We start from the raw sequence: 27501 nt of genomic DNA on the forward strand, positions 1-27501 counted from the left end.
CCAGTCAGTCATTTTCTTACAATAAATTTCAATGCATACTTTCAGTTATCTCAGACTGGATTCTGGGATCTGGCTTCATTTACTGAGCCTGGCTAGTTTCATGTGCAGCCATTTAGCACTGCCAGTATGAGTTCCCGCTGCCCATTCATTAGGGGCATGAAGTTCTACTGCTTTTTTAATCCACCGAAATGACCATTTGTCTTCTTAAATTTTCTGTCAACAGAGGAACGAGGGACAAATACTGAGGGAAAATATTTCCCACTGCTCTAGTTCTCATCTGGAAATGGAGAAAGGCATTTTGCTGATAGCAGGGCTAGTAAAGTGAGAGAAGGATAGCACTGCTTCATTTCAGATGGTCTTGGTGCAGGTTTCCAGACGCCAAATCCCTTCCCTGCTGTCCCATGGCACTCCTGCCATCCTTGTCCATTTGCCAGCAGCCCCATAGCGCAGCAGAAGCACATGGAATAGTGAGGTAAGTGAATGTGCAGTGAAGACCAATCTGAGAGCAGTTGCTTCTTCATCAAGAAAAAATGGTGGTGTTACAAGGAAGGGAAATTACTGGGACTCCAGAGCTGGAGTTTCCATTCTCTGCCATGCTCTGCACTTCATATTTGACCTGTGCACCTGGTTTCTCAGTACATAAAATGGGCACAAGATATTTACAGTCTGTTCTGAAACTTTTCTGGTATTTGCAAGTTACCTTAACGTCTTTGGGCAGAAGGAAACACAAAGTTGTGCTCTGTCACTTGTAATCTAAAACTGCCTCCCTGGTAATGGTGCTTTAATGTCTGCATTGGTCTCGCTGCACTTTTTTTTCTTAATAGGAAACTTCTGCTTCTTCCCAGAGGGATGTTTAAGCCCTGTGTAGCAGAAAATACTTTGTAGAGGCAAGGTTGACTGTGCCATAGCAATGGGTTGAATGCTAGATTCTCTAACAGGTCTCCCACGCACCAAATACTTAAAAAATAGAGCAAGGCCTGAATTAATTTCATTTCTTTTTAGATACCTAACTAAGGTACTCAGGTTAGGAGTTCAGACGGCCTACTGTCCTTTCTTGTCAAGAAAGAGAAATAAGAACCTCTAAAGGACAGATTTTAAGCCATTAGAAGCCAATGATTTGAAGCCATGTTAGATGCTTGCAGTCAAGAGGAATGAATCTGGACCCAAATGTCCTAATGGAATATCATCCTGAACAGCAAAGAAACCTTTTCATTAGGAGATGCATTTCTCCATTTAGTTATCAGTCCCTTGAAAGATACCAATTGCCGCTGATTCCAGTCTTCTACTTTCAGGGAAACGCTTCTTTTAAGTAGGTGTGTGTCTGTGCTTCAGAGAACCTGATTGTCTTGATATAAAAATAGTGTGACATACAGCTTGACTGATAGAATAAAATTATAGGTTTAGTTCTTGGACAGATAATTCAGTCTTACAATATGAGGAATATTTTTCCCGAGTGCATGATAAGAAGCAAAATGAAAACAAAAAGTAGACTTCATGCTCTTTAATATTTATAAATGATTTTTAGCTCTTGCTTAGATTTTTAAATGTCATACATATTTAACATACAATGTGTCAGTATATCATCATTCTAAAGTGCATTCATTTGCATAGGGAACATGCACTTTATTTAATAAAACATATACTACTTGCACAGCAGAAAGGAAAAGAAAATACTTCCTCAGATGAATAGACATCACACCAGTGCTTATAGCCTCATGTGACACACACAGCCACTGTCTGCAAGATGGTGCTACACCGCGCTGTGCAGTTAGCAGACTCAAACGTGTGGGAGCATTGGATTCCCGTATGGAGAGCTCTGTGTGAGAACATTCAGCATCAGCCCCGAAGCTGCTAAACAAACTCAGCACTTGCCAAGATGGTTGAGGGAGGGGGCACTTTTTCAAGTAATCATGATTCAGGCTCTTCACAGCTTTAACATCCTGAAGAGCCTCTACGTGCTCACTGGGGAAGTTGAGAAGAGATCTAGCAGCCTTTGTTGTGGCTGATGCCAGGAATGGCATGAGCGGGTCAGGCTTCCACTGTCTCCCTGGCTTACAAGCAACAGCGATAACAAATTCTGAATGCGTCTTGGCACCTGGAAGGGAAAACGGATGGTTTAAGCCTCTCGGAGAAGTGGCATGTAGGAACAACCTCCCCAGGGACATGGTAGAGTCCCCATCACTGGAGGTTTTCAAGATGCGATTAGACAGGGTGCAAGATAACCTCATCTAGGCTCCCTTTCCGACAAAAGGTTGGACCAGGTGATCTTTTGAGGTCCCTTCCAACCTGGGCTGTTCTATGATTCTATGTACTCAGGTTGTTACCTAGGAAGACATTAGTATTCCCTCTCTCTTGCCTCAAGTTTGTTGAAACATTCATATCCAACAGGCAATTCTGAACTATTTGATGGGAGGGACATGTTATCTTCACGCTAAGGATGCCAAAATACAAGCTTTTTCACAGCTTCCTTAGCAGCTTCACTTGAGTGGTGAGCAGGAGAGTGAAAATCCACAGAAGAGGTGTCCTGTAGCTGAAGACACCTCCCACCCTTGAAACATGCTCTGAAGAATTGTTAACCTCTGAGGAGGTCCAACTGTGAGCTGGCTGCTCCTCAGGGGCTATGTGGGGATGAGCACTGGTGAAAGGGCCTTGTCCGTTAAGAGGAAGAGACCTAATGAGGCATGTGCCACCTTGACCATTAAGAGGAAGAGACCCAACGAGGCATGTGCCACTTCAGTACTGTGATCTGAAGGGAACTCCACCTGCAGGCTGCCTTTCCTTAACAGGAGCAGCACAATGGTTTCCACACTGGCAAGATCAAGGTTTCTTGACTAGAGTCTTGATTCTTCAAGAGAGGCTTTAACAGTTCCCATGAAAAAGGCACTTAAAGCTGCCTTCTTGACTTAATAAGCCTGTAGGGCAAAAGTCCAACCCACAGGAAGTCTAAAATTTCTGAGGTTGTGAAATATGATGGTAAAACTGCTAAAATGAATTGGTCACAAATATTTCTTTCCTGGCTTTTCCTAATCTCAACAGTTGAGTGGGAATGTTTCATTTTTCAGTTCCAGTTCTGTCTGTAAATGGAAAAGCCCTCAGTGCTTCGTGGAACAGTTGAGTTAAACTGAACCCAGCCTGGCTTTATTACCTGGCTGCTTCTTTTACTGGAACAGCAAAGAGATATGTTTACCTTTGTACTGCTTTTAAATTAGAGTTTTGCATCTCCATGCAGCATTTTTGCCTTCCTGCCTGACAGCTGCCATGCCTTACTCTACTAAATCACTAGCCCATTATTTTCTTCTTCACTGTAAATCACCTTGAGATACTTTGAGAGACGCTATATAAAACTAAATTGATTTGAAATGGCTCTTAAGATGGTCTCCATATGCCATTATAGTTTATATTTGGACTCAGCTGTGTACTAAAAATGTTACTGAATAGGATGTCTAATGTGTATTGTTATCCCCATTAATGTACTTCACAGAATATGAAGAACAGCAACAGCATTAGTTTTCTTATCTGAATTCCTGTTCAGTCTCCTTTCCTCCAGGAAATGCACAGAATAAAGGCCATGCTTGCAATTTCTTTCTTTGCTGCAAAAGGTTAGCTGGACACAGCAATAACCTCCTTACTCCAGCCTAAGGCTAGCAATGGGTATTTTGCTAAATGAAAATAAGTCTTTGTTTTTATGAACAATTATAGGATAAGGAAGGGAGGGAAAAGTCCCATGAAAGGGAAACTGGCTGATCAGCAGTGCCTGGCCTTCTACTTGTCTACTGGCTAAAATGTGCTCTTCTCTCAAATCAGTTCTTTATGGAGAAGAAAACATCTATGTAATATGGGTGAGATGAAATTAAAATTATATATGAGCCCTTCTGCTGGACAAAGCCATGCAGCTGAGTCCAGGCTCCTGCTCACAAACACCCTCTTTCAGCTCTGTGCCTTGGCAAAGATTATTTTTCTTTTTGCATGACGTTGCTTTAATCTTGATGCCAAGGATCTTTGCCTTTGGTTGCTCTCTCCTTGAGATTTCTTTCCCCCTTCTTATTTTCACCACCCAAATAAATGCAAACTTCAGCACTTGCGCTTCTGAGTGAGTCATCTTCGCTGATCACTAAAGCCTTCCATGTCCCATAAGGAAAGTTTCATGTATCACTTTTTAATGATTCTGACTGAATCCTGGAAGGGCAGGTCTTCCTCTAACTGTTTAGTTTTACTAAATGCCTTCTAGGGAACGTGTTATAATTAGTTTTTGGAATGGCCAAAACAAAAGCTGAATGTCACTGTAAGGGAAGCTCTGAAAGAAAGAAACATTAAGCTTCTGTAAAGCAGTCTGCAGAGTTTAATACGAGACAGAGGCTTTGTGTTTTGAAAAGTGAGCCTTCAGGGACTGTTTTCTACATTGTTACCTTTCTCGTACAAATTCAGCTTATATCACTTATATCGAGCACGTCATCTCCGTCCCCCTGTAAGCTTATTATGTTGCTGATAAAAGGCCAACACAATATTGCTTTTCACTGGCTAGAGTGGATGGTCCCTTAAGGCTTGGTCCGGGAGTTATCTCCACAGCTAGTTTTCAAATTTTTCTAAACCCTATGCATTTCATTAATGACCCAGTTGAAGTAAGCAATGAATGAAGTGCCTGTCTGAACACAGTGTGTTACATGGATTCAGGATGGGCTAGAATTATTTACTTGCTCAAAGCGTTATTCACTGTGTCCTTTGGGTTCCTATTAGGAAACTTTTCAGGATGCTAAATACTTAAGTAGAAATCCTGGCCTTTCTTGAGCCAAGGAGAGTTTTGCCATTTAATTAATTGCCCTGGGACTTTACCCTTTGACTGAATGGATTTCTCATCTCCCCTTTCTATTGACTTCACTACTCTACAGGCACCATTTTAGCCGGAGATTATAGCATTACTTTAGCCTCTGCTTTGCAGCTAGCATAATCGATACATAATCCAGTCTCCAGAGAAATCAATGCATAATTCTTGTTGTTCCAGAGACAGCACGATCAATATCTCTGCTGATCACTATGTCTTAGTCCAGGAAAGTACTTTCTCAGCGTACTTTCTGCATAAGCTCATCTTTCCAAAGTTCAATTCTGGGAAAATATCTAAGCAGCAGAACAGCAACCTTGTTACTCAAATTAATGCTTTCTAATCAGAATTTATTTTAATAAGCATTCTTCTGTCACTGGGGCCAGGCTGTAATATAGTGTGGCAGAGGAATCTGAAAAATCACAGTGTTGCCTTGATTAGGAGTCCCTTTGCTGTGGTCTCAGACTAAAAGGCATTTTCTCACGGTTTGCTCAAGTCCTATTTCCTCATCCTTTGCCCACTGTTTATAATATAAATGTTAGTTAACTAAACACTTACTGAGGATTTCTGTCTCTTGCAGTGGTGCCAAACTGCATGAGAGCCTATGGAAACAACATGGAGTCTGCTCTGTCCCAGTGATGCGGTCCCAGAATAGGTCCTTGTGCAGTCCTGTGTCCTGTCCTTTAGACTTACGGAGGGCTGCATTTGCAAGGCGTTTGGTCAGACTGGTTGAAGGTTTGGGCTGGAGTCATTAACTACACTGGTTTTATGCTCAGCAGTGCTATTAGTTGAAGCTCTGCTTTTCCTTCCTTGTTGTTTTGGAGAGGTTATACTCCCAAGTTCACAAGCTTCTTAACTGTTTGTTGTTTGTGGTCAGGAAAATCATTAGGATGACTTGGTCAGTGGGCAAAAGCCTTCTAGCTTCCCTGTGTTTGCTGGAGTAACTGACTTGACCCTTTGGAAAATGGAAACTTGCTTCAGCTAATTGATGTCAACCACACATGTAAACCTGGCTCACATCTGTCTGCTGAGGCAGGGCAGGCCCCCCAGGCTGCTCTGACTCCTCTCGGAGACTAGCCAGGGCATCCGAAGGGGGTGAGGACACTGTGCAAATAAAGAGCCGTCTGCTCAGGATTATCTGAGAACGGGAAGGATGTACTTGTCTGCCCTTGGCTAATGAATATGCTCATTATGGTTTCCTCCTCTCGTTTTCAGGGGGTCATCTTTTCCCTATCCCCTCTGCGTACCCCTCATCACTTAGTTCATATGGATTATCCAATGGCCAGGGAAGTTAATTCTAAGCCTTTAAGGTTCATTCAGCTTCCCCAGAAATAGCCTCTTCTGCCTGAAAATTTTGCCCACATGGGAAAAAAGGAATCAGCCTTTTCCAGCTGTCTGAAACACTGGCTTGCAAGACATCCAGAAATCTGCAGGAGGTGGCTTTCGTGCATTTGCACAGAATGATATTAAAATAGACCTCTGGTGAGTCCAGCCTCTTACACTCCCAACACACACATTGCAGCCTTGGTTGTCCAAACACAGGGAGGCATCTGGATAGGAAAGATGAAGTGCCTCTTTCTGTCCACTGACTATACAGGGAGCCCAGGGAGACTTTGAGTGTCTCGGTTTTTAGGTGATTAAAGTGCAATGAGGTGAATTCCATGCCAGGTGTAATGCAGAATACATTAAATTACATTGCATGGCATATCCACACAGGTTTCTGTGCACGATTTCTCGATGGTACAGGAGCCCTGTGAACACCTGACCTCCACAGCCCTTCTATCCACCCACTGCGACTTGCAGCAATTTTCCTGGTTGGTTCAGCTTTGGATTTCTGAAGCTAAAAGTGTAATGGGTCAACAAATGTCTCTCTGAGCTCAGGATGCATTGTGCTAAACTCGGTAACAATAGCAGGCAACTGTATGCTTGATCCCAACAAAGAAGAGAATGAAGAGGCACATGATGAAAATGGAAGTTAAAAATACCTTATTTCTCATCTGATTCCCTCATAATAAGAAATTAGGATTCTGGAAAAACATCTAGAGACTTCAACAGCTGAGTAGCCTCACAAGGGTGGGCCAGGCAAATTCAGATGAGATGCCTGAGGCTGACACCTTTGGCTGGGATGATGCAACTAGAAGAATCACTAAGCCAATAATGTTAGAGTGTGTTATTTTAACTTGGAACCAGGAATCACAGCATTACCATAAGGAATGTTTTAAATTTCACAGAAAATAAATATATTTCAATTCATTAAAATATCACTAGGTAAGTGTAAAAAAAAAAGACAATAAGAATGATTTTTTTAAAAAAATCTTTTTATTACAATTGGATTTTAAAATAACCAGAATGTTTAAGTTGTGGAAATGTGGCACTTCAGATTATTCATGTTTAATTTTTTTTTCCCAGTAATGCAACTACACTTACAAAACTCACTCAACCTGCATGCCAAGCCTCAGCTTGTATGTTAATTTATTATTTTTTAATCAAGCCAAACTCTGACCTGAGTCAAAAATCAAGCGTATAGGAAGTTTATTATCCTGGCACAGATGCTGTTTGTCCAACAAGCAAAGCTGAGGAAGAGCAGAATAGGCCACTGCAAACAGTGTGTCATCTCCTACAATAAATGTCTTCCCTCTCAGTTCTTTGCTGATGGCTATTACCATGTGATCATTAATGGATCGTGTGACACAGGTGATTAGGGAATGCCCTGTTTCCAGCAGTGCTAGGTAGTGATTTTGTTTGCTTTCGTGTGTATTTCCAGTCTTTCTGTGAGTGGGCCACTGGTTCCTGCCTGATGTTTATTTAATTCACCTCCTAATCCTTTTCAAGGCCTTCCCGAACTCTCTTTTGGATTTTCATTTCTTCATTCAAGTGTTTCCTCAGGATTTTGACCTGCTAAGGAAAAAAGATAAAGGCAAATTCTGCAAAATCCCCACTGCAACTGATAGTACTAGTACTACAGCCATTGACTTGAGTGCAGCCTGGATCAGGCCTTCATGCATGAGCTACCTTCATGCAAAGCAAATAGCTCGTGGACTTCAGTGTGAGGGTCGCTTGCAAGGGAAGAGTTACTCATGTTTACAGGCTTATGTCTCAGAGGAGTGAATTCAAGCCGGGATCTGTTTGTTTTCCTGCAAGAAAGCCATTCAATAACGTTGAGGTTGTAAATGAGTGTTTATAGATTTAGGGTTTTTTTTTAATGGAACAAATGACATTTGGTTTACCAGAGGAAGCCAAGCTATGACTATTGCAATATAAGGTTGCTTGCTAATGTTTAGGCTATCCATCAGTGCGGGACGACATTAAAAGGTAGAAAGGTTCTGATAAGAGGCTGGACACTGGATGCTATCCACACCTATTAAGCACACGTGACGAGAAAAAAAAACTTTTTGAGAACAGAAGCTTTCAAAATTGTCATCATCTTTGTTGCCACTAACAGTGAGAATACTGTTCTTTTCCCAAAATGCTTTATCAAACATCTGGCTGCTTGTAGTAATGCACTATAGAAATGATTCAGTTGGGTTGCTAACAGAAGAGGTTACCTTTTGAACTAATGACGATTCCAAGGATTGTGTGAGTACCCTAACTTTTGGGTAGCTAGAAAATCCTGGTTAGTATTAATTAGTCTTCTTTTCTATTCTGTTTCATAAGCTACCCCCCTCATCCTGCTGACAGCTACTGGTACTGGTTATTTCATCTGTGTTTTCATCCTTTAATCTGTGTACAAAATGCTTTTAAAGTGGAAAAAAGGCAACAACAAGTAAAACATACTTTCTCTTCCCCTGCTTTAAAGCAAGTATATATAAAACAATTTCAGCTGGCTAGTTTATGAGCACCCCTACACCAGTAAACCTATGTGTCTACAGAAAAGAGGAAAAATTTGTTTCTTTGGTAAAGTCTCTATAAGCAGTTTTCCAAAGAATTATTAAAACAGTATGAGTGGGGAAGGACTAGGGTTTAAAGATACTGAAAAATATCTTGCCAAGGACTTCTTGTGAGGCCCAGTTTCTCATTAATTGAAGTCAAAAGCATAGCTTCCGTGGTGACCAGTTTAAGTTCTTAAGCTAAGCTGTACCAAAAACCCCATAGCTGGTTGGGATTGCGGTGAGTGTTTCTATTTAATTGAAGAGTATAAAGTCTGCAGCTGATTCACTGGACTTGCAAAAGAAGCTGATGAAGCAACTAAATTTTGTCTCATGGGACATTTTGTTATTTCAAAATTACTTTCTATGGGGCTTTGAGTGTTTAAGATTTCCTCTGGTCACCTATAAGAGCCAGGAAGAAATTTCTCCTTCTTGATCTAGGCAATCTTTTCTCTTCCTTTGTTGCTCCAAAACTCATGTTGTGGTTACACCCCCAAATTTCTCTGAATCAAATAATTTAACATTCCAAGGAAACCACACTTTGGATTGAAGATCTTTATGTAGGAAATGTTTTGACTCACAGCATTTGCATGGCAGTTTATTGTTTGCCACCATCAGGAACAGAAATGTAGTTTCTAGAAAGGAGCATTCAGTGACAGCAGCTACAAAAAGGTCTACTGAGAACAGGAAAAACAAGGTATAGCTAGATAACAGATCCTGTTGCCGATTAACAGGAGAGACATGAAAAATGCTTCATATACTTTCTATGCACTTGTCAGAAAGGAAACCTCAGTGGTTGCTGAGTCTCTCCAAGGAAGGGCATAGTTCAAGACTACAACTTGTACCCTAGCACCAAAGATGAAGGATGCTGGAAACCTAGAGAAGAAGCTTATCCTTTTGCTGGCAGTGGGCTTGCCAAGGCCCAAGAGGCAGCCCAGCAAGTCTGGAGCAAGCAAGTGAGCCTGAAGCTACATCAGATCTACTGCAGTAAATGAGTTAATGAACTGAGGTGGTTAGCATTGCCTTTTGTGATGGATTAGTACAACCTCTCCAGGCAGAAGAACATGTTCAGCTGTTTGCTGAGGGCTCTATTGTCTTAAGTCATTGTATTTTTCTGTGTGTCAACATGTTTTGATAGTTTAGTAGAATATGAGGGAAAACAGATTCATCATGACTCTAGATCAGCTTGCAGCTACAAAACAAACCCCATAGTTGATAGGCACTGCTGATATTCATCAGTTAGCTACTAGCAAGTGATCCTGCCCTCAGTGCTGAAAATACCATTTGATCAGAGAACAGGATCGGGTTCAATTTTTTTCTCTGTCATTGACCCACTCTATAATCCTGGACAAGGTATTTCATGTCTTTGGCTCCCGTTCCCACTCCCAGGGCTAGTGTGATTGGTTTGCTTTGGAAGCTTTAGCTCTCATGACATGTGTATGCAGCGCCTGGCATTACAGGCCCCCATTCTCAGGTATAATGTCTACATGCTGTCGTAATAGAAAAATTGCTACTAATAACACAGCTGCTCTCCATGCTCCCCGTCCACCTCACTGCCAATTCCTACATCTGTCATCTCAAAGCAAATATCCTGGAATTATGAAGCCTTGTGCTTTACTGGTTTGCCTCATACAGACCCAGATGACTTTGTGGTAGGAAAAAAAAAGAAAAAGAAAATGCAGAAGTTGATTACTTAAAGTGTTGCAGCTGCTCCTGATGTAGAATTGGCTGTTTACTACATATACAGCTAAAACCAAACAGACAAGATCAGACACAGGGCAAGAAAAAAGAATGTTCCAACATTTTTGTGCATAACACCAAAAAGCGTCAGGAAACTGCGTGTGCTGTGACAGTGCTGGGAACCTTTCCCTCACCAGGTTGAAACATGCCTAACCCGGACATCCCAAAATTAGAGTACCACCAAGACACTCTATCTCCTCCTCCATTGCTTTCCTCTGCATTTCTCACTATCAGCCCCTTCACACTTCCCCTCTGTTGGTCACCAGCTGCATGGTCAGTACTTCCCAGGCTGTAGCTCAGACTGAATCCCAGTTGGCACTGGCCTGTCCCTGCCCAAAGCGGGGAGGTGGGGGGACATCAGAGTCACCCAAAGTGGCTCCGGACATCTCGCTGCGGTGGGGCAAGCAGAGCCTGGGCTGTGCCTTGCATTGGCGTGTTCCTGCTCTGAGGGCAGCAGTGCAGACCCCAGTGGAGATACCACAGGCCAGTCCTTGGGGTGAATCTCTAGCCACAAGTAGCAGATCAGCCTTGGAGGCACAAAGCAGCACAATTTCATGGTCTCTCTTTTCCCTCCCATTACCTTTCCCCTTTGAAAACGTGCATTACCCAAGCACATAAACTTGTCTTTCCCTTATTTTGCGCCTACCAGCATGAGCTGCATATATCTATCTATTCTCCTTTTTTCTAGTAACTGCTCTGATTACAGTCCTCCTTATGACTCCTTATGAGTGTTCACCTCAAAGGACTGAGGACAGTCACCACTGATAGTCATACCATTGCTACCTGTCCCGGTAACTACTCCCCTGCTAGCTGAGCCTTCCTCAAACATCTAGAGAAGGATGTGACTCTGCAAAAGCAACAGCAGGAATGGCATTGCATGTGGCAGACTTCCCATCCCTGACATAAACCATTGCTCTCCGTTGCTGGTCTTGGGTCACAGCCGTGTGAGAGCAAATCAAATGCAGCAATATAACAACTGGATGAAGCCAGTATTTCCAGGATTTTTTGTATGAACTGTTCCCACCCCATCATACACCATCTCACACCAAAGTTCATTTTAGCCTGTTTCTTCCATAGTTTTGAGGTCTCTACTAGTAGCAAATCTGTGTGGAGATTTGCAAATAGATTATATGTGGAAAATTGCTGTCAACATCTGAAAATACACATAACATTAAGACAGAAGTGCTTGGAACCGGAGACAGCTCAAGAGAAGTTATGGCTTGAACTTTTGTCCATTGACTGAAATATTTTTAATTGTTTTAAGCTAGTTTGTTGTGGAATATTTTCATAACCTGAGACATAACATATGCTGCACATTATTTGTTTTATGCAAGTGACGTTTAAAATAACTCATCGTGTTTCAATATCATGGCTGCAGGTCTGAAACTTGCCAGGAAAGCAGTTGTGTTTATGACAAAAGTTTGCATAAAGTCTATTCATTCTGAAGAGTGTGGTATCTTTCTGGTTCATACATTTTTTGTAGTAATGAACAGTCATGCTTTAAGATACAGTGATGACTCACATCCACTGGCAAAAGTTGGTATAAAATGAAAGCCTGTATTTCTAGGCTTCTGTTCCTTATTCACTAATTGCAAGCTACAAATGGACTCATTTGAGGAATCTGAGCATCTCTAGCTTTCATTTATCTCAGTGAGACTTCTTTGATTTCAGTCACAGATGATGATCACTCTTCTGCAAAACACAACTCTTAACCTCGCTGTTCACTGTTCCATAAAATATTGTGAGATTGCCACCTAGCTCATGAAGGCTTAATCATGCAATGAAGCTTTAGTATTTCTAGGTTCTTAGATGAAAGGCACTGTGTAAGGATAAAGAATTGCCTCCAGACTAAGGACCTGCTCTGTTTCTTGCAAAGTCAGTCTGACCAAAGTCAATGCTATCCCTTTTTCTGATCTGAAGTTCAGGGTTCTGCAAGCTATTTCTTTTTTGTAAGAGACAATGGTGATTGAGACAAGTGTCTTTCCAGCGGGACTGTTCATTTGCAAAAAAGATACTTATTCCTTTGCTCAGAGCTCCAGGTTTCCTTTGGTGAGCACTCAGCATACAAACTCTCTTCCTCATCTGTTCTCAGGGCCATGCCATGGGCCTGTGTCTTACAGAGTCCAGTGTTTTGCAAAATCATTGGTACAAAGGACTGAGAGAGGGCTCAGGAGTGTCTTGCATTGAGGAGAGATCAAATACACTTAGATCATCAACAGATGTCTGTCTGCCTCAGAGGTGTTTCAAATCTCCGAGAACAGATTCCACAATATTCATATTCCTGTTGTGCTTCCCTGTGTGGAAAATTAGAAAAAAAGTCTTCATGTCCAATTAAGTGGATTCCTTCTCATCATTCCCCCAGTGTAGAGCAGAACATGCAGAATAATTGATCCCTGCCCTTTTTATTAAAAACATTTCTATATTAAAAGACCTTTATCATGTTTCACTCTTACTTTTCCAGACTAAACAAATCTAGTTCCTCAATGCTTGCCTTTGGCATTTTTTTTCCCAAGCATGTTTCTCAACCCGCCACACACTTGCTGCTCTTGTCAGCTCTCCATAGCTTTCTCAAATGGTGGTGACGCCAACTGGATAAGCGTCTGTAGCTGGAGTCTCAGCACATCCCTCTCAGTTCCCTTTGTCATTTGGGCACTTTTCCCACAGCAACAGCAGGGTTGCACAGAATAAACCAACTCTGCACATGCAGGTTTGTGTTGTGTGTGCATCTGCTCTGGGCTCCGTACAGCTATCGGAAATAATTGGAGTCAGTTACACAGGGACACCTGCTACTCACCCCACCCCGGTTTCAGAAAACCTAACCCCAACTGCTGGGTTGTCAGGAAAATGCTCACTGAAGTTGCAAATCTCTGCTAGCTGGCTGCCTGCTTTCACTTCCACAGACTTGGAGGCAACACCTACAGTGCTCTACATCTTGACCAAAGTCATACATTTTAAACATTTGGAAGTTCTGTCTTAAGGAAAATTAGAACAAATAACATGTTTTAATGAAAAAGTAAAATAATCAGAGAAGGTCTTCTGAATGTCTCCCTTGGTACTGCCAGCATTTCAGCTTGTTTTATAAAGAATTTGATTAGCTGATAGATCAACAAAAGATCAGTCCAGTCACAGAGGAAACACCATCAGAGAAACGTTTTAAGTACCACGGCAAACGTATAGAGATGATTTTATGAGAAGGCTTATTTTTTTGCTGTCCTGTTCAGTGAAGGTCAACAAATACTGTCTTGAAGGGCTGAGTGAAGCAGCCTGTAGCAAAACTTACAGAGCTGTCAGAAAAGGAGAGTTTACATTCTAAAGTATAGTGATGCAACATGACATTCAAAATAACAGATAATGGGGAGTTACACAGCCTGGAAGCTTTCATCTGATCTGAATCAGATTTCGCTTCTTTTCAGTACTTCAGTGAGGTGCTGAGTGCCAGGACATGGACGGTACCAGATGCAGCACACACAGAGCTGTGTGGTATGGGTCTCCTGGCATTCAGGCTGCCAGGGACAACTGTGCCAGTGCAGGAAAGACCAGATTGCATTCGGCTTGCAACGCTCTCAGTTCCCACCAAGAACCTGGTATTTATGGGTGATATTGCATCCAGCTTCAAACCTAGCCACCATGCTGTTTATCCGTGGTTGCATCCTAGTGAACAGGAGAGGAAGGGGGGGAGAAGCTGCATTCAACCTCAGCAAAATATGAAAAGCATCTTGCAGGCCCAGAGGCTTAATTTGGAAGGAACAGCAATCTCCAAATTTTTGTGGACATGAACACAACTAACCTTGAACAAGCGTGTGACATCTCAGCTGTTTTCATGCCATTTATTGAAATGGAAGAGCAGCTCGGAGGATCTCTTTTGTCTTTTAAATGAGAAAAAACAAAATTCAGAAGTGGAGACATTTTTCTCAATGTGTTAATGGCACTCAGAAGTAACTGAATAGCCATTTCTTGTTTCTCAGATAATCACTAATCCAATTCCTAGTTGCATTCTTTTCTTAAAAATTAAACAAGAGGGCATCATAAAACTGAGATGTTGCTTTGCCGGCAAAATATTTATAAGGTTTTCAGTTTCTGGCCATAAATGAGAAGATACAGGAGATAGGAGATTTTGATTAAAACCTGGTGAAAGTAGTTTGGACTTTTGGACTTTTATTAAACTGTCTGGTCAAAAAGGATAACGTGATGAGAGAAATTTTTGTTGTTGGATCAATTACGCACTTTTCGCACTGCCAGAGTCTTGGGCCATGAATCTGGTTTCGGTTCCATCAGCTGTACCCTAGTGTTACTCTGTTGACTTGACTGGCATAATTTCTGATTTACATTAGCCTAAGTGAGCTCAAGAATCACTTTCTTTGCCTTCAGGAAACAGAATAGCCATTAGGGAAAATATAGGACTGTACTTGTTAAAACTACCCAGCATTTTGTTTTGAATACAGGAAAATGTAACAGGTTTCTTCAGGTGTTTCTGAAGAATTAGCAGAGTATTCTTTGTCACACGCTCAGATGTAATGGTCTTAATCACGGTGTATGGCTCTCCTAGCTGCCGCAGGACATTTAATATGTTCAAAAAGGTGTCTCTGTTCCCCTGTAATTGCTTTTACAGCCATTACCCATAATGCACTAGGAGAACAGCGTTAATAACCATTTCATCGGGGCTGCAGAAATCTTTTGCACCTCTCCAGGGAAATAGCAACTTTTTCTTCCATAAGTGGCCAAAGTGTTACCTTTGGAAGCTTTTGCTCTTGAGATCCAAATGCTTTCTTGCACTTATAACCTGCGCTACCTAATTGTTCTCCAGGGGAGCAAAAGTACGTTGGTGGGTCGGGTTTTGGCTTGTAATTGTTTCTGGCTTTGTTTGAACATTCGAAGGCTGTAGGTATGCACAGTACTCAAACAGGGAAAATGGCAGTCATGGGTATTTAATGGGAGCAGTGGGAACTATGAAGTCTCAAGGAAAATCTCAGGAAGGATCACACAAAGGCTCCCTAGAACTGTATGCAGAGTTGGAAAGGGTTGGGTATGCTCCTCCCATACACGTGGTGCAGCTGCTCTGCCCTGAACACTATGAAGGGCTGCATAATGACACAGAATGTTTTGTGGGTCCTACAAAACCTTTGGAAATGATCAGCCTGTGAAAAAATTGGTTTTTTGTTACAGAAAGGGAAGTGGTCTAGTAAACTGTTTGCACTACACTGTAAGGCTTTAGTCCATGTACAGAATGTCAGTGTATTTATGTCTTTACCTACCGTGATATTGTTAGCTTACTCTCAATTTGTCCAGAGGAAGAAAGGTTCAAAGGTCAGCAGTGAGTGGTTTTGAAAAACCAAGTGGTGACTGTATCTCCCACAAACCTGGAGAGAGGAATAACAGTTCGTGCCATTTTTAAATACTTCCCACATTGTCTTACAGTTTCTTTTGCTCATTCTTCTCCCCTTTCCCTATAAGAATTTTGTTTCCTTTCTATGAAAAAGACTTAGCTGATGCTTATAATTTATTTTTTAAATGTACTTTGATCTCAGACAAAATATGATGGAATTATTACTATAATAATACATCATGTGCATGAACTTCAACACTAACCTCAAGGCAGCTTACCTCTCATTGGGAAATGAAGTTGCCTGGCATGAGCAAGAATCAGGTCACTTGGTCTAAATGCCTAATTATGGGGTTTAGCACTTAGCTTTTGGATCCCAATTTTGGCCTATAAATGTTGAACAAATCTTAGACTTATTTAGTAGTAACTTCATTTAGAGGCACTAGTATCAATTTTACTTAAGTGCAGCTCCATTCACGTCAGAAAAGACACTCCTGATTCACAGCAGTACAAAGACTATGGAGTTCAATGGTGTTTCTGTACCCTATAAATCAGAGAGATGTTCAAGATAATCAGGTCTCAGAGCAGTGGACTCACGCAGCCACATACAAGCTTTGGGTTGCTGATGAGCTTGTGTAGCACACCCCATTGAGTATGCAAAGTATAAAGTACAGGCATTAATTCATAGGGTTCCTAGCCCAAATCAACTGAAACACTGCTAATCATTAGGCTTTGGTTCCTATCTGAATATTCCTTTAAAAGCCTTTTTTCTTTTTTTTTTTTTTCCCCAGTAGTTTCAATGTAGCAGCTGTAAGACTGGAAAAGAGGACTTTTCAGGTTTTTTTCCTAGTTCTTTCACTGCTTCACTCTTGCCTCTACTTACTCTCTTGAACTAAAACCGGGACTTAGATTTAGTCATGGACATCTACAGTTAGGAATTTCTGTAAGTTGTCTGATTTACTGAGACTTGTCCTACAGTTCTCAGTTCCTGTCAAACTCGGTGGCCAATCAAGCTGAGAAAACCTGGCTTCGTCTCAGTCTCTTCATCTTTCAGACGATAATGTGCGGGCTCATCTACCTCTCAAGAAACTGTGAGACTTCTTAGTTATTAGCAATATACTCTGTCTGCTATTAAAAGTGGGTGTTCCCTAGATATCTTTTGCTGAGGAAATGGAGGAATATATGGAGGAAATGAGGACATATTTCAGTGAGGTCAAAGATATCCAGCATGTTCTGCAGATTGTCTGTCAAGGTTGAACAGTGAGACTGCATTACGCAGCATGCACAGACAGTTCTGTAAACCATGTTCCTATTTAAAAACATTCAAGTGGAACAAACTTACTTTTTCATGTCACAACCAGGATCATATTCACATTTCAGCAGGGGGAAAGAAAAGATAAAAGACTTAATTCAGCTTTCACCATGCTGGAGATTTTCTCTGGCTCCACCTCTGCCCCTTCCTCTGTCCTCATTTCCAGTGTTTTTGAACTCCGCCTGCAATGCATTTCAATGCTTGCCAAGATATCCCCAACTAAGGGTGAGTTAATGAGAACATCTGCTCAGGAATGAGTGATGATGCTCTGTGACCCACCACCTCAGCACATCTGGTGGTTGTGGCCGTGGATGAGGAACCTTACCGAGTGTTAAGGCTTCTGCAAGGAAAGAGGATTTTGTCACCTATGGCTGGAGTTATTGAAAATACCCAAATCCGATTGGTTATATAAAGGGGCTTTCATGTCAATGGGAGAAATGTCTATAAATAGGCACGCACGCGTGCACACACACACATGCATATACACTTTTTTATATAATTACAGTATACTGTCAATGAGTAAGAATGTGGACTATCTAAAAACTGTCTTTATAGATAATTAGTCCCAAAGGTCGTAAACTGGTTAACCATCAGGGCATACTGCAAAAGACCACTCTTTGCTAAGGGCTTTTTGAAGGGACTGAATGTACATTCTCTCTAAAGGGAGGAGAGGATGAAAAGAGTTTATGTGCTTGGTTGGCAGAGTTCCTTTTTGACATGATTATTTTAAAATTGCTGGATTATTTTTGTCCTTCTAATGATGAATTAAGGTGTCCAGACACTTTTGCGAGCATCTTCTTATATTATTTATATATAAATCAATAAATACCAATGCTCTGCTCTTGTTTTCCTTTGCTGGTAAAAAAAAAAAAGAAGATGGATTTTTCAGACAGCACAATGAATCATCAATGAAGTGAAAACACCGGGCAAATTCTCTTTTGTTTAAGAGAATGGCCTGTACACAGTTCAGGCCAGCACATTTTTCATGGGATGCAAGGGAGCAGTTCAAAGAATTGGCAAGGAGTGTGTCCTGCATATTCATGAGGCTGGGCAAGGAGGTGAAGGTACAGGAGAAGGCAAAAAAGCAATGTGAGGATAGAGAGGAATGTGGAGCGAGTTACCACGGTATCCTATTTTACTGCTGTTTGACGTAAAGCTCCTTTGCTTTTACACAACCACTGGAATTGAATGGAAGCAGCTCAGGGCATAAATAATGAATGTGTCTTTTACATGTTAAGAGAGGAGAATCTGCACCTCATCACAGAGATAATGTGCCCCTCTCTTCTCTCCCCAGTCTCCAGCCTGCGTTCCCGAAGTCAGTCAAGATCTTATCCAACAGACAGAGGAGAAACTCGAAAACAGCCCCTGCAAAGAGCTATTTTCTCACTGTACAAAGTAAGTATAACTTGATACCCAAAGATCGCAGGGCTGCAGTCAGCAGCTTGTAAGGAATGTGTCAGGTAAAGAGAGACATTTCAGTTTGAACCTGAAGCATGTATCTTCAGTTTATGTTCATAATCCTAGAGGCATTGCTGACAAGCAGTGAAGTAATTTCATCTGAGCAAAATATAATAAATATTTCCATGCCATTATATACACTACACACAGGCATTTAGTGTTTCAGGTATTTGACAGAGTGTTCTAGCCAAGTAAACCAGCCATGGATTTCATGCTGTGTGAAAAGAGCTACAATGATAATGTATCCAAAGAAAACATCTCTGTTTCAAAGTGAATAAAAATTAAGTGGCTATACAGTCCATTTAGACAGAGGAATGTGCAAACTTGCTCTGCATGGCTTTTCCAGAAAATCTTCACTAGGAGAATGGGGCTTTTTTAATGCTTTCTGTCTGTCTGTGGCGTTCAAACGATCATGCATTATTTCATCCTTTGTCTGGGAAAAGGCTTATCAGTTTTTGTAGCGGCGAGGCGATTTGTACTATTATGTGCTAAAGCTCCAGGTATGCAATCTGCATTTGCAAACACTGACCCAAGTACATTCATGCCAGTAGATCATAAACCAATAAAAATATGAAAAGGAGGGATCATCGCAAGCTGGCCCATGTGGTTTCTGGCTGAGCAGGGTTTGTTTTCCCTGGATGATGTAATGGGGATTTGTAAAATTCGCTCCGCTGTCATTCATTGTTTTGACTCAATTCATTGACCTTTTCTGTTTTCAGTTATTCTTTGCGTTGGTAGGAGATGAGGGTTATTTCTGGCCTTCTCTTATAACATAACCAATTTCCTTGCATTGGTCTGGTGTCATGTAGAGATGCTGGTATAACTCGCACCAGTTGTGTGTGCCAGTCCCAATGACAAAGGCAGAGCTGTGCTCGACACAAACCCCCCTGATGCCTGTTTCCAGTTCTCAAATCGGTTTGAAAGCTGACAGTTCCCTCTAAAATGCACTTTGTTATTGCCAAAGAGGGGAACTAAAAAGCAAACAAGTGGTGAAAGGCAGCTATTGTTCTTTAAAATACGTGCAGCTTTTCATTAACTGAATGGAATAGGCTAGCGTTGGACACCACTTAATTCAGGCTCGTATTCACCGACAGCCATTCCTTCGTCTCAACTGAAACGGATAAATGAGCCAGGATTGAGACCTTGGTAATAAATATGCTGATCATTTCACATGGACTGAAATGGGGTCAAAAGGAAGTTTTAAAAAGTTGTTGTTGGTATTTACTAAATGTACTGAATAATGTTAATTTTGGAAGAGTTCACAGTCAGACCAAAAAAGGGAGGCATACATACAAATATGAAGCTTGCTATCCTGTAGGAGCAGGAACAGGGATGAGTTTCAGACACAACTTCATAGATAAGATCAGTCTGTGAGAGAAATGCATATATAACTCTAACTTCTGCTTTGACCTTTAATATTTTGACTGTCTGCTTCTGCCCCCCTCCAACTTCCCCTATAATTTTGGCTTTGAATTTGGTCATTTGTTAAAGCTCATTAAGACTTACTTTTTATTTTATTTTGTAAGCTTGAATCCACTTAGGGGAAACTGTATGATCTGTATCCAATAAAAGCTAATGAAGACAACAATTTGACTTCTGAATACTGAATATGTGCAATTAACTGCCTGTTCTAAATTGATGGTGCAAGAATTACTACCAAAAAAAATTTGAACAGCTGAGAAATTCCAAAAACCTATGAATAGTAGCTCATGAACAGGGAGGAACTAAACTGAGGAGACATGTTATTCATGGTGAATTGTTTGCTCAGGTCCGGAACTGCCCCAGGGTAAGACATAGATTGTCCATTCCCAAACCAGAGTAGTCCTTCAGAGAGGATTTCCTCCTCCAGCAAAAACTAGAAATGTGTCTGTATACCCTTAGTGTCTGTATACTCCAAGTGTCTGTATACACCAAGACAGAAATACTTATTTCTTGTGGGCATTTTTCACCCAAAACCAAGTTTTGTCCCCACCAATGGTGCCAGCAGAGGTGGATGCAGCAGCCCCAGTAAGCAAGGGAAAAACCAAAACGAGCAGGTCAACAACCCCCTGTTAAACAACATGACCACCTTCATCTCAGGCAGCTTTCTCAGCTCAGCCCATCTTTTCTTAGCTCTGAACCCTTGGCCTTCCTTATGGGATGTCTGTTGGTCTCTGGCTGCTTGTTGCCTGCCACAAGCAACATACTTATTTCTCACATTTGCAGATTGACCTTTTTATTCTTTTATTCCTTTCATAGAATAGAATCATAAAATCATAGAATCATTGAGGTTGGAAAAGACCTCTAAGATCATCGAGTCCAACCGTCAACCCAACACCACCATGCCCACTAAACCATGTCCCTAAGTGCCTCATCTACACGTCTTTTAAATACCTCCAGGGATGGGGACTCCACCACTTCCCTGGGCAGCCTGTTCCAATGTTTCACCACTCTTTCAGTAAAGAAATTTTTCCTTACATCCAATCTAAACCTCCCCTGGTGCAACTTGAGGCCATTTCCTCTCGTCCTATCGCTCGTTACTTGGGAGAAGAGACCGACACCCACCTCGCTACAACCTCCTTTCAGGTAGTTGTAGAGAGCGATGAGGTCTCCCCTCAGCCTCCTTTTCTCCAGGCTAAACAACCCCAGTTCCCTCAGCCGCTCCTCATCAGACTTGTTCTCCAGACCCTTCACCAGCCTCGTTGCCCTTCTCTGGACACGCTCCAGCACCTCGACGTCCTTCTTGTAGTGAGGGGCCCAAAACTGAACACAGTATTCGAGGTGCGGCCTCACCAGTGCCGAGTACAGGGGCACCATCACTTCCCTACTCCTGCTGGCCACACTAGTTCTGATACAGGCCAGGATGCCATTGGCCTTCTTGGCCGCCTGGGCACACTGCCGGCTCATGGTCAGCCGGCTGTTGACCAACACCCCCAGGTCCTTTTCCGCCAGGCAGCTTTCCAGCCACTCTTCCCCAAGCCTGTAGCGCTGCATGGGGTTGTTGTGGCCGAAGTGCAGGACCCGGCACTTGGCCTTGTTGAACCTCATACAGTTGGCCTGGGCCCATCGATCCAGCCTGTCCAGGTCCCTCTGCAGAGCCTTCCTACCCTCGAGCAGATCAACACTCCTGCCCAACTTGGTGTCGTCTGCAAACTTACTGAGGGTGCACTCAATCCCCTCATCCAGATCATCAATAAAGATATTAAACAAGACCGGCCCCAGTACTGAGCCCTGGGGAACACCGCTCGTGACTGGCCGCCAACTGGATGTAACTCCATTCACCACAACTCTCTGGGCCCGGCCGTCCAGCCAGTTTTTGACCCAGCGCAGAGTACACCTGTCTAAGCCGTGAGCCGCCAGCTTCTCCAGGAGAATGCTGTGGGAGACAGTGTCAAAGGCCTTGCTGAAGTCCAGGTAGACCACATCCACAGCCTTTCCCTCATCCACTAGGCGGGTCACCTGGTCATAGAAGGAGATCAGGTTGGTCAGGCAGGACCTGCCTTTCATGAATCCGTGCTGGCTAGGCTGGATCCCCTGGTTGTCCCGCTCATGCCTTGTGAGCGCCCTCAAGATGAACCGCTCCATAATCTTCCCCGGCGCCGAGGTCAGGCTGACAGGCCTGTAGTTCCCCGGATCCTCCTTCCGGCCCTTCTTGTAGATGGGCGTCACATTGGCAAGCCTCCAGTTGTCCGGGACCTCCCCCGTTAACCAGGACTGCTGATAAATGATGGAGAGCGGCTTGGCGAGCACCTCCGCCAGCTCCCTCAGCACTCTTGGGTGGATCCCATCCAGCCCCATAGACTTGTGAGTGTCCAGGTGGCATAGCAGGTCATTGACTGCTTCCTCTTGGATTACGGGGGGTTCATCCTGCTCGCCGTCCCCGTCTTCCAGCTCGGGGGGCCGAGTACCCTGAGGATAACTGGTCTGCCTGTTAAAGACTGAGGCAAAGAAGGCATTGAGTACCTCAGCCTTTTCCTCATCCTCAGTGACAATGTTCCCCCTTGCATCCAATAAAGGATGGAGATTCTCCTTGGCTCTCTTCTTGTCATTAATATATTTGTAAAAACTTTTTTTGTTGTCTTTAACGACAGTGGCCAGATTGCGTTCTAGCTGGGCTTTTGCCTTTCTCATTTCTTCTCTGCACGACCTAACGAGATCCCTGTACTCTTCTTGAGTCGCCTGCCCCTTCTTCCACAAGCGGTAAACTCCTTTTTTTCCTGAGTCCCAGCAAGAGCTCCCCATTCAGCCAGGCCGGTCGTCTTCCCCGCCCGTTCTTCTTACGGCGTACAGGGACAGCCTGCTCCTGCGCCTTTAAGACTTCCTTCTTGAAGATCGTCCAGCCTTCCTGGACCCGTTTGCCCTTCAGGACCGTCTCCCACGGGACTCTCTCATCCTTTGATTATGCAAAAGACTTTGCATCCACTGCATGAGCCCCAAAATTCTTGATCCATAAACAAATCCACATGTTCAGACTTTCTTTCCTCTGTTTTACTCTATAAAACACATAGCTGTTAGGAAAAGCCCTTTGACTTTAATGACAATTATTACTTCTTCTGTATAGCAGGAATTGAAATTGAGTTTTTTGCTCAAAATAACCCCTCTGATGGTCCCTCTTTGACAGAAATGAGCTTCAGCCAGAAATTTTCAATCCAGATGTAAACATCCCCCAAAGTTTAGGAGCTCAGTTCCTGAGGGTGTTGTGTTAATTTACTAGCAGAAGCAAAGACATTTGTTGTCTAGTGACTAACAGCCAGTGGGAGACGCCCCTGAAGGACAGTCCATTGAAGCCAGTGGGAGACGCCCTGTTAATTTTCAGCAAGCATAACCAGTACATATTACTATTCAGTTTGTATAAGGCCTCCTGTTATGAAATACATCAAACATAGCACTTTGTTCCTAAATTGAAACCGTGAGTAAAATAAAGTACAAAATAAAGTAGAAGTAAAACGATCCTACCATACAAGAAGTCTGGATTTTCTCCTCTTGTTTTGTTTCTCTTTTGCTCCAAGTTCAGGATTATAAAATGCTTATATATCCTTTTCATCTGAGATAGATCTGTCCTTGACCACCTCAGTGGGGAACCATTCCAAGAATACCTAAACAGCATGTACTTTGACAGGTTTCTCCAGTGGAAGTGGTTGGAAAGGTAAGTGTGACTATTTTTTTTTTTTTTAATTAAAAACGAATACAAAAGGTTTATTTTCACTTCCCATGCAAAACCTGTAGAATATGGTCAAAATCTGACAGCTGAGATAGTACGTTTGCTCCCTTTGCCTTCAAGATAAAGGCAGTTCGGCCTTTCTTCAGCATTACTGTGCCTCATCCTAATGTTTGCCATTTATGGCCCTCTCTGTGCAGCGATTCTCTCCCTCTTTTCACTGTTCTCCTTCAAGAAGGTCCATCAAGACTCATTCCCCATTTCCCTGAGCTGTACTCCAGGGAAGCTCTCCCAGAGAGCTCCAGGAAGGCTTTCCTAATTTTAGCATTTGTTTGTCAGTGTTCGTTGTTAGAAGGTTCACGAAGAGGTAATGGCTTTAGCCACAGGAAATTGCCATATAGAAAAGTTACGGTTATGTTGGCGTTAGACTCAATTTAACCATGAGCTGAGTCTCCAGCTGTGACCATCCAACGAGCACAATTAGTGTCTGGGATATATATAGTGCTCCTTCATCGTCCATGAATGTGCTTACACCCATAAATACTCTCCAGCCGCTCCCTTCTCTCTCAGGGACACCGCACTCCTGAAGGTGACATGCTCCAGCAAGCAGCTTGGGCACCTTTTTTGCACAGTATGCTTGTGCACGGCAAGTGAATAGAGCAAGACCTACAACCTATAAAAAATAGGAATCCAAATCTCCTGTGATCTGAGAAACGTCTGTGGCCAATTTCATTGTAGGCCTTGTCACAACGAGCTACTCATGGCACAGCTTGAAGGACACATTGCACTTTTTTATAACCTACCCCTGTGCATCTAGAATGCTAAACATAAGATACACATCGAGTCTCTGGCTTTTGTGTTTGCAAACACTGTGCCCAAGCAAGACTGAAACAGATGCCGCTCACTAGGGAAGTAAAGAATAAAACAGAAATCCACCGCAAAACACCAGGGAGCCAGTTTTGGCTTCTAAAGCTCAAGTGTTCGGCCATTTAATGGTATTAGGTACATTAGGCACATTAGGTATGATTAAAGTACATTCAGCAACTTCAGTTGTCTTTCTGCTTAGCTACGCTCTGAATATGGTGACTTTTTGTCTGGACCAGTTATTACAATTATTAAATCACTGTAAACAGACAAAAACACCCATATAGGTTCTTGCACCGTATTTATTGGCTAGACATTTCTGAGCACATTTAATAACCAGGCAGCCTTAGTGGGTATTAATTTGCAAGGAAAGGGGCCTTTGCCTTCTCCTTGGCGGTGAGGGCTGTAGCAGACATACACTGCTGGGTAACAGTGACCTTGAGTTGAGAGAAGCCCCAGTTTCCACAAATGGAATTAATTACGGCAGATGAGTTAGGGCCAGATCCATGAGCGGTGTGTACCAGCATGATGCCTCGGAGATCAAAGGAGCTGAGCCAGTTCCTCTCCCTGGAAAGCTACAGAGCTGCTGCACAGGAGGGAATGGAAGCAGTGGGCAGAGGGGAGAGCCATTTCATGCCAAGACATGCTCCACATGCCATCTTTACTGAATCCAGCATTTACTCTTCCATTTCAATTAAAAAAAATCAGATGATTCATCTCTAGCCAGACTATTTCCTATCTATTTTCACATTTGGGATAAGGAATTTTCTCAAATGCCTTGAGGATTTGTTTTTTCCATTCCCCCAACAAACGTGACAAGCTATTGGATGTGCCTATCCGGCTTAAGAAGCTGGGAGAACTGTTTTTAGGATTAGCAAAGAGATGTTAGTAGCACGGAGAGATCAACAGCTCCTTCAGACAGCCTGCTGGCTCCAACGGAGGAGTCAAACAGTCCATTTATTCCAGGGACATTGCTGAGCATGTAGTTATTGCTGCTAATTGTTGCTTTTAACCCCAGTAGCATTTGCAGTATCTTCACAGAAGCCTGAAAATAGCATCTTTTCCTCTTCTAGTTTTGGCCTTCTGCGTATTTTTCTTCCCCCACTTTTAAAAACAATAATGAACGTAAACGAAATGATTCACTTTAACATTTATTCCTTATTGTCATCAACCTCATCATCACTGTTGTGGGAACAGCCATGTTATCGTGCTCCCTCTGCCGACTGGCTGCCCGCCAGAGGAAAACAAAGCTGGTAGGAATATTCATATCGACTGCTAATATAATTGTAAAACTTCAGTGATGGAGCGGTGGATACAAAATTGGATCTCTCTGAATCTAGAGTTCTTCTTCTGTCACGTTGTAAAACTTTGATGATAACAAATGTGGTATAAGTTAGATGTAGGGCTGGAGCCCTTTTGGTAGAGCAGAGTTTTGTGGGAATCCTGTAAGATCATATAGTGACTGTGTCTAGTGATCGTTAGGGAGCACTCTGCCCTCAGAAAGAAAGACAGACTTATTTAACCCTTAATTTGGCCCTTAAAAGGAAATAGATGCTTTCCCTCCCTTTTTGCCTGTGATGCTTTCCCAGGAGGCAGGTACCCCAGGGCTTGGAGCCCGGCTTCCTGCTCTCCCCTCCTGCGGACGGGACCTAAACCCACCTCTCCGGTTCCTGGGATTGTTTCTTCCCTTGTTTCACGTCAGTTTCCTGTTTTGTTTAAGGTCAAGAAACCAGAAATATTTTCTGGTGGATCGAATTTTGGATCTCTTTTTCTCATCTTGAAGACCAAGCAAAGCAATAAAGTGTTAGCCCAGCACTACCCTTACAAAATTCCTATATATCGTCAGAATTAATATCTTGTTGGAAGCTCTCAGGCCTCCTCTTTGCTTAACAAAGGCCAAAACTATATAATGGAGATTCAGAATCCTCCTTGGTCCTAAGATGCTAGCAGAAATTATACTGATGACTCACTAATGTGTTGTATTTTATTACAGCTTAATATGTTGGAATTGAAAAGTTCAAGCCGTACATAGTATTGAAGTAATGTAATTACATAATTATATATTATATTATATAATATGATTACCTTTAAATAATGTGATTATATAATATTTATCTATTTTGCTTTTCAAAAGTATGCTCTGAAATAAATAAATCACAGAGAGTGCATTAAATGTAGTGTGTCTTTTTTTTTTTTTTTAATTTCCTTTTCTTCCAGGCAACCAGTAACGAAAAACACGTTTCGGCAGTACAGGGTACTAGGGAAAGGCGGCTTTGGGGAGGTGAGAAATTCTGAAAGTTTCTGTTAAGAGTGTTTCTTACTTCTCAGGCACTGCAGGTTACAGGAGCCTGATGCGACAGAGGCTGATTTTCATTAATTGCTGACAGTTTTACTTAACCTCTCATGACACTGTAATCTCAAAAGAACACTTCTGAGAATTATTTTGTATGTGACCGTTGCATTCACAGTGGAATTAGGGTCACACCCTTATTTGTATTTTACTGATGGCTCGAGGTCGCTGCCTAGGCAGCAGAGTCAGAGGAGGCGCGGACAGGCTTTAGCTGAGCAGATTACAATCTGCACAGACAAAAGGAGGTGGGATAGGAAGCGGGCGGAGGAAAGTGAAATAATTAAACCAGTATTACACAGCAGGTTTGGAAACAGTAGTCGGTTCCCCAGCTGCCCCCGCCTGTGCCTTATTCGCTACGCCGCCGTCTCTAACCTTAAAAGGACTAAATCCGATCAGATCGTGAGGAGTAAAGTGCAACCCAGACACAGCGTTTGCTTCGACTTACCCAGCAATTGTTCTGTTTAATTCGCAGGTCTGCGCTTGCCAAGTCCGAGCGACAGGGAAGATGTACGCCTGCAAGAGATTAGAGAAGAAGAGAATAAAAAAGAGGAAAGGCGAATCCATGGCACTAAATGAAAAGCAGATTTTAGAAAAAGTCAATAGTCAGTTTGTAGTGAGTATTGAACTCCCTAGAGCTC

At 42.5% G+C, this 27501-nt stretch overlaps 1 protein-coding gene across 2 annotated transcripts in view; it reads left to right on the forward strand.

The window, feature by feature from the left end:
• The window catches only part of GRK5 (G protein-coupled receptor kinase 5), a 175385-nt gene that overhangs the window by 118824 nt on the left and 29060 nt on the right, over positions 1-27501 (forward strand). The window contains exons 5-8 of one of the 2 annotated variants that reach the window (XM_076339118.1): positions 18349-18449; positions 23545-23637; positions 26731-26794; positions 27336-27476. In XM_076339118.1, coding sequence (XP_076195233.1) covers positions 18349-18449; positions 23545-23637; positions 26731-26794; positions 27336-27476 — 399 coding nt within the window. Of the gene's footprint in view, positions 1-18348; positions 18450-23540; positions 23638-26730; positions 26795-27335; positions 27477-27501 lie in introns of those variants that run through there. The other variant, XM_076339119.1, reaches the window with a different exon arrangement.

The sequence above is a fragment of the Aptenodytes patagonicus genome, chromosome 5, assembly GCF_965638725.1.
Source record: "Aptenodytes patagonicus chromosome 5, bAptPat1.pri.cur, whole genome shotgun sequence".
NCBI classification, from domain to species: domain Eukaryota; kingdom Metazoa; phylum Chordata; class Aves; order Sphenisciformes; family Spheniscidae; genus Aptenodytes; species Aptenodytes patagonicus.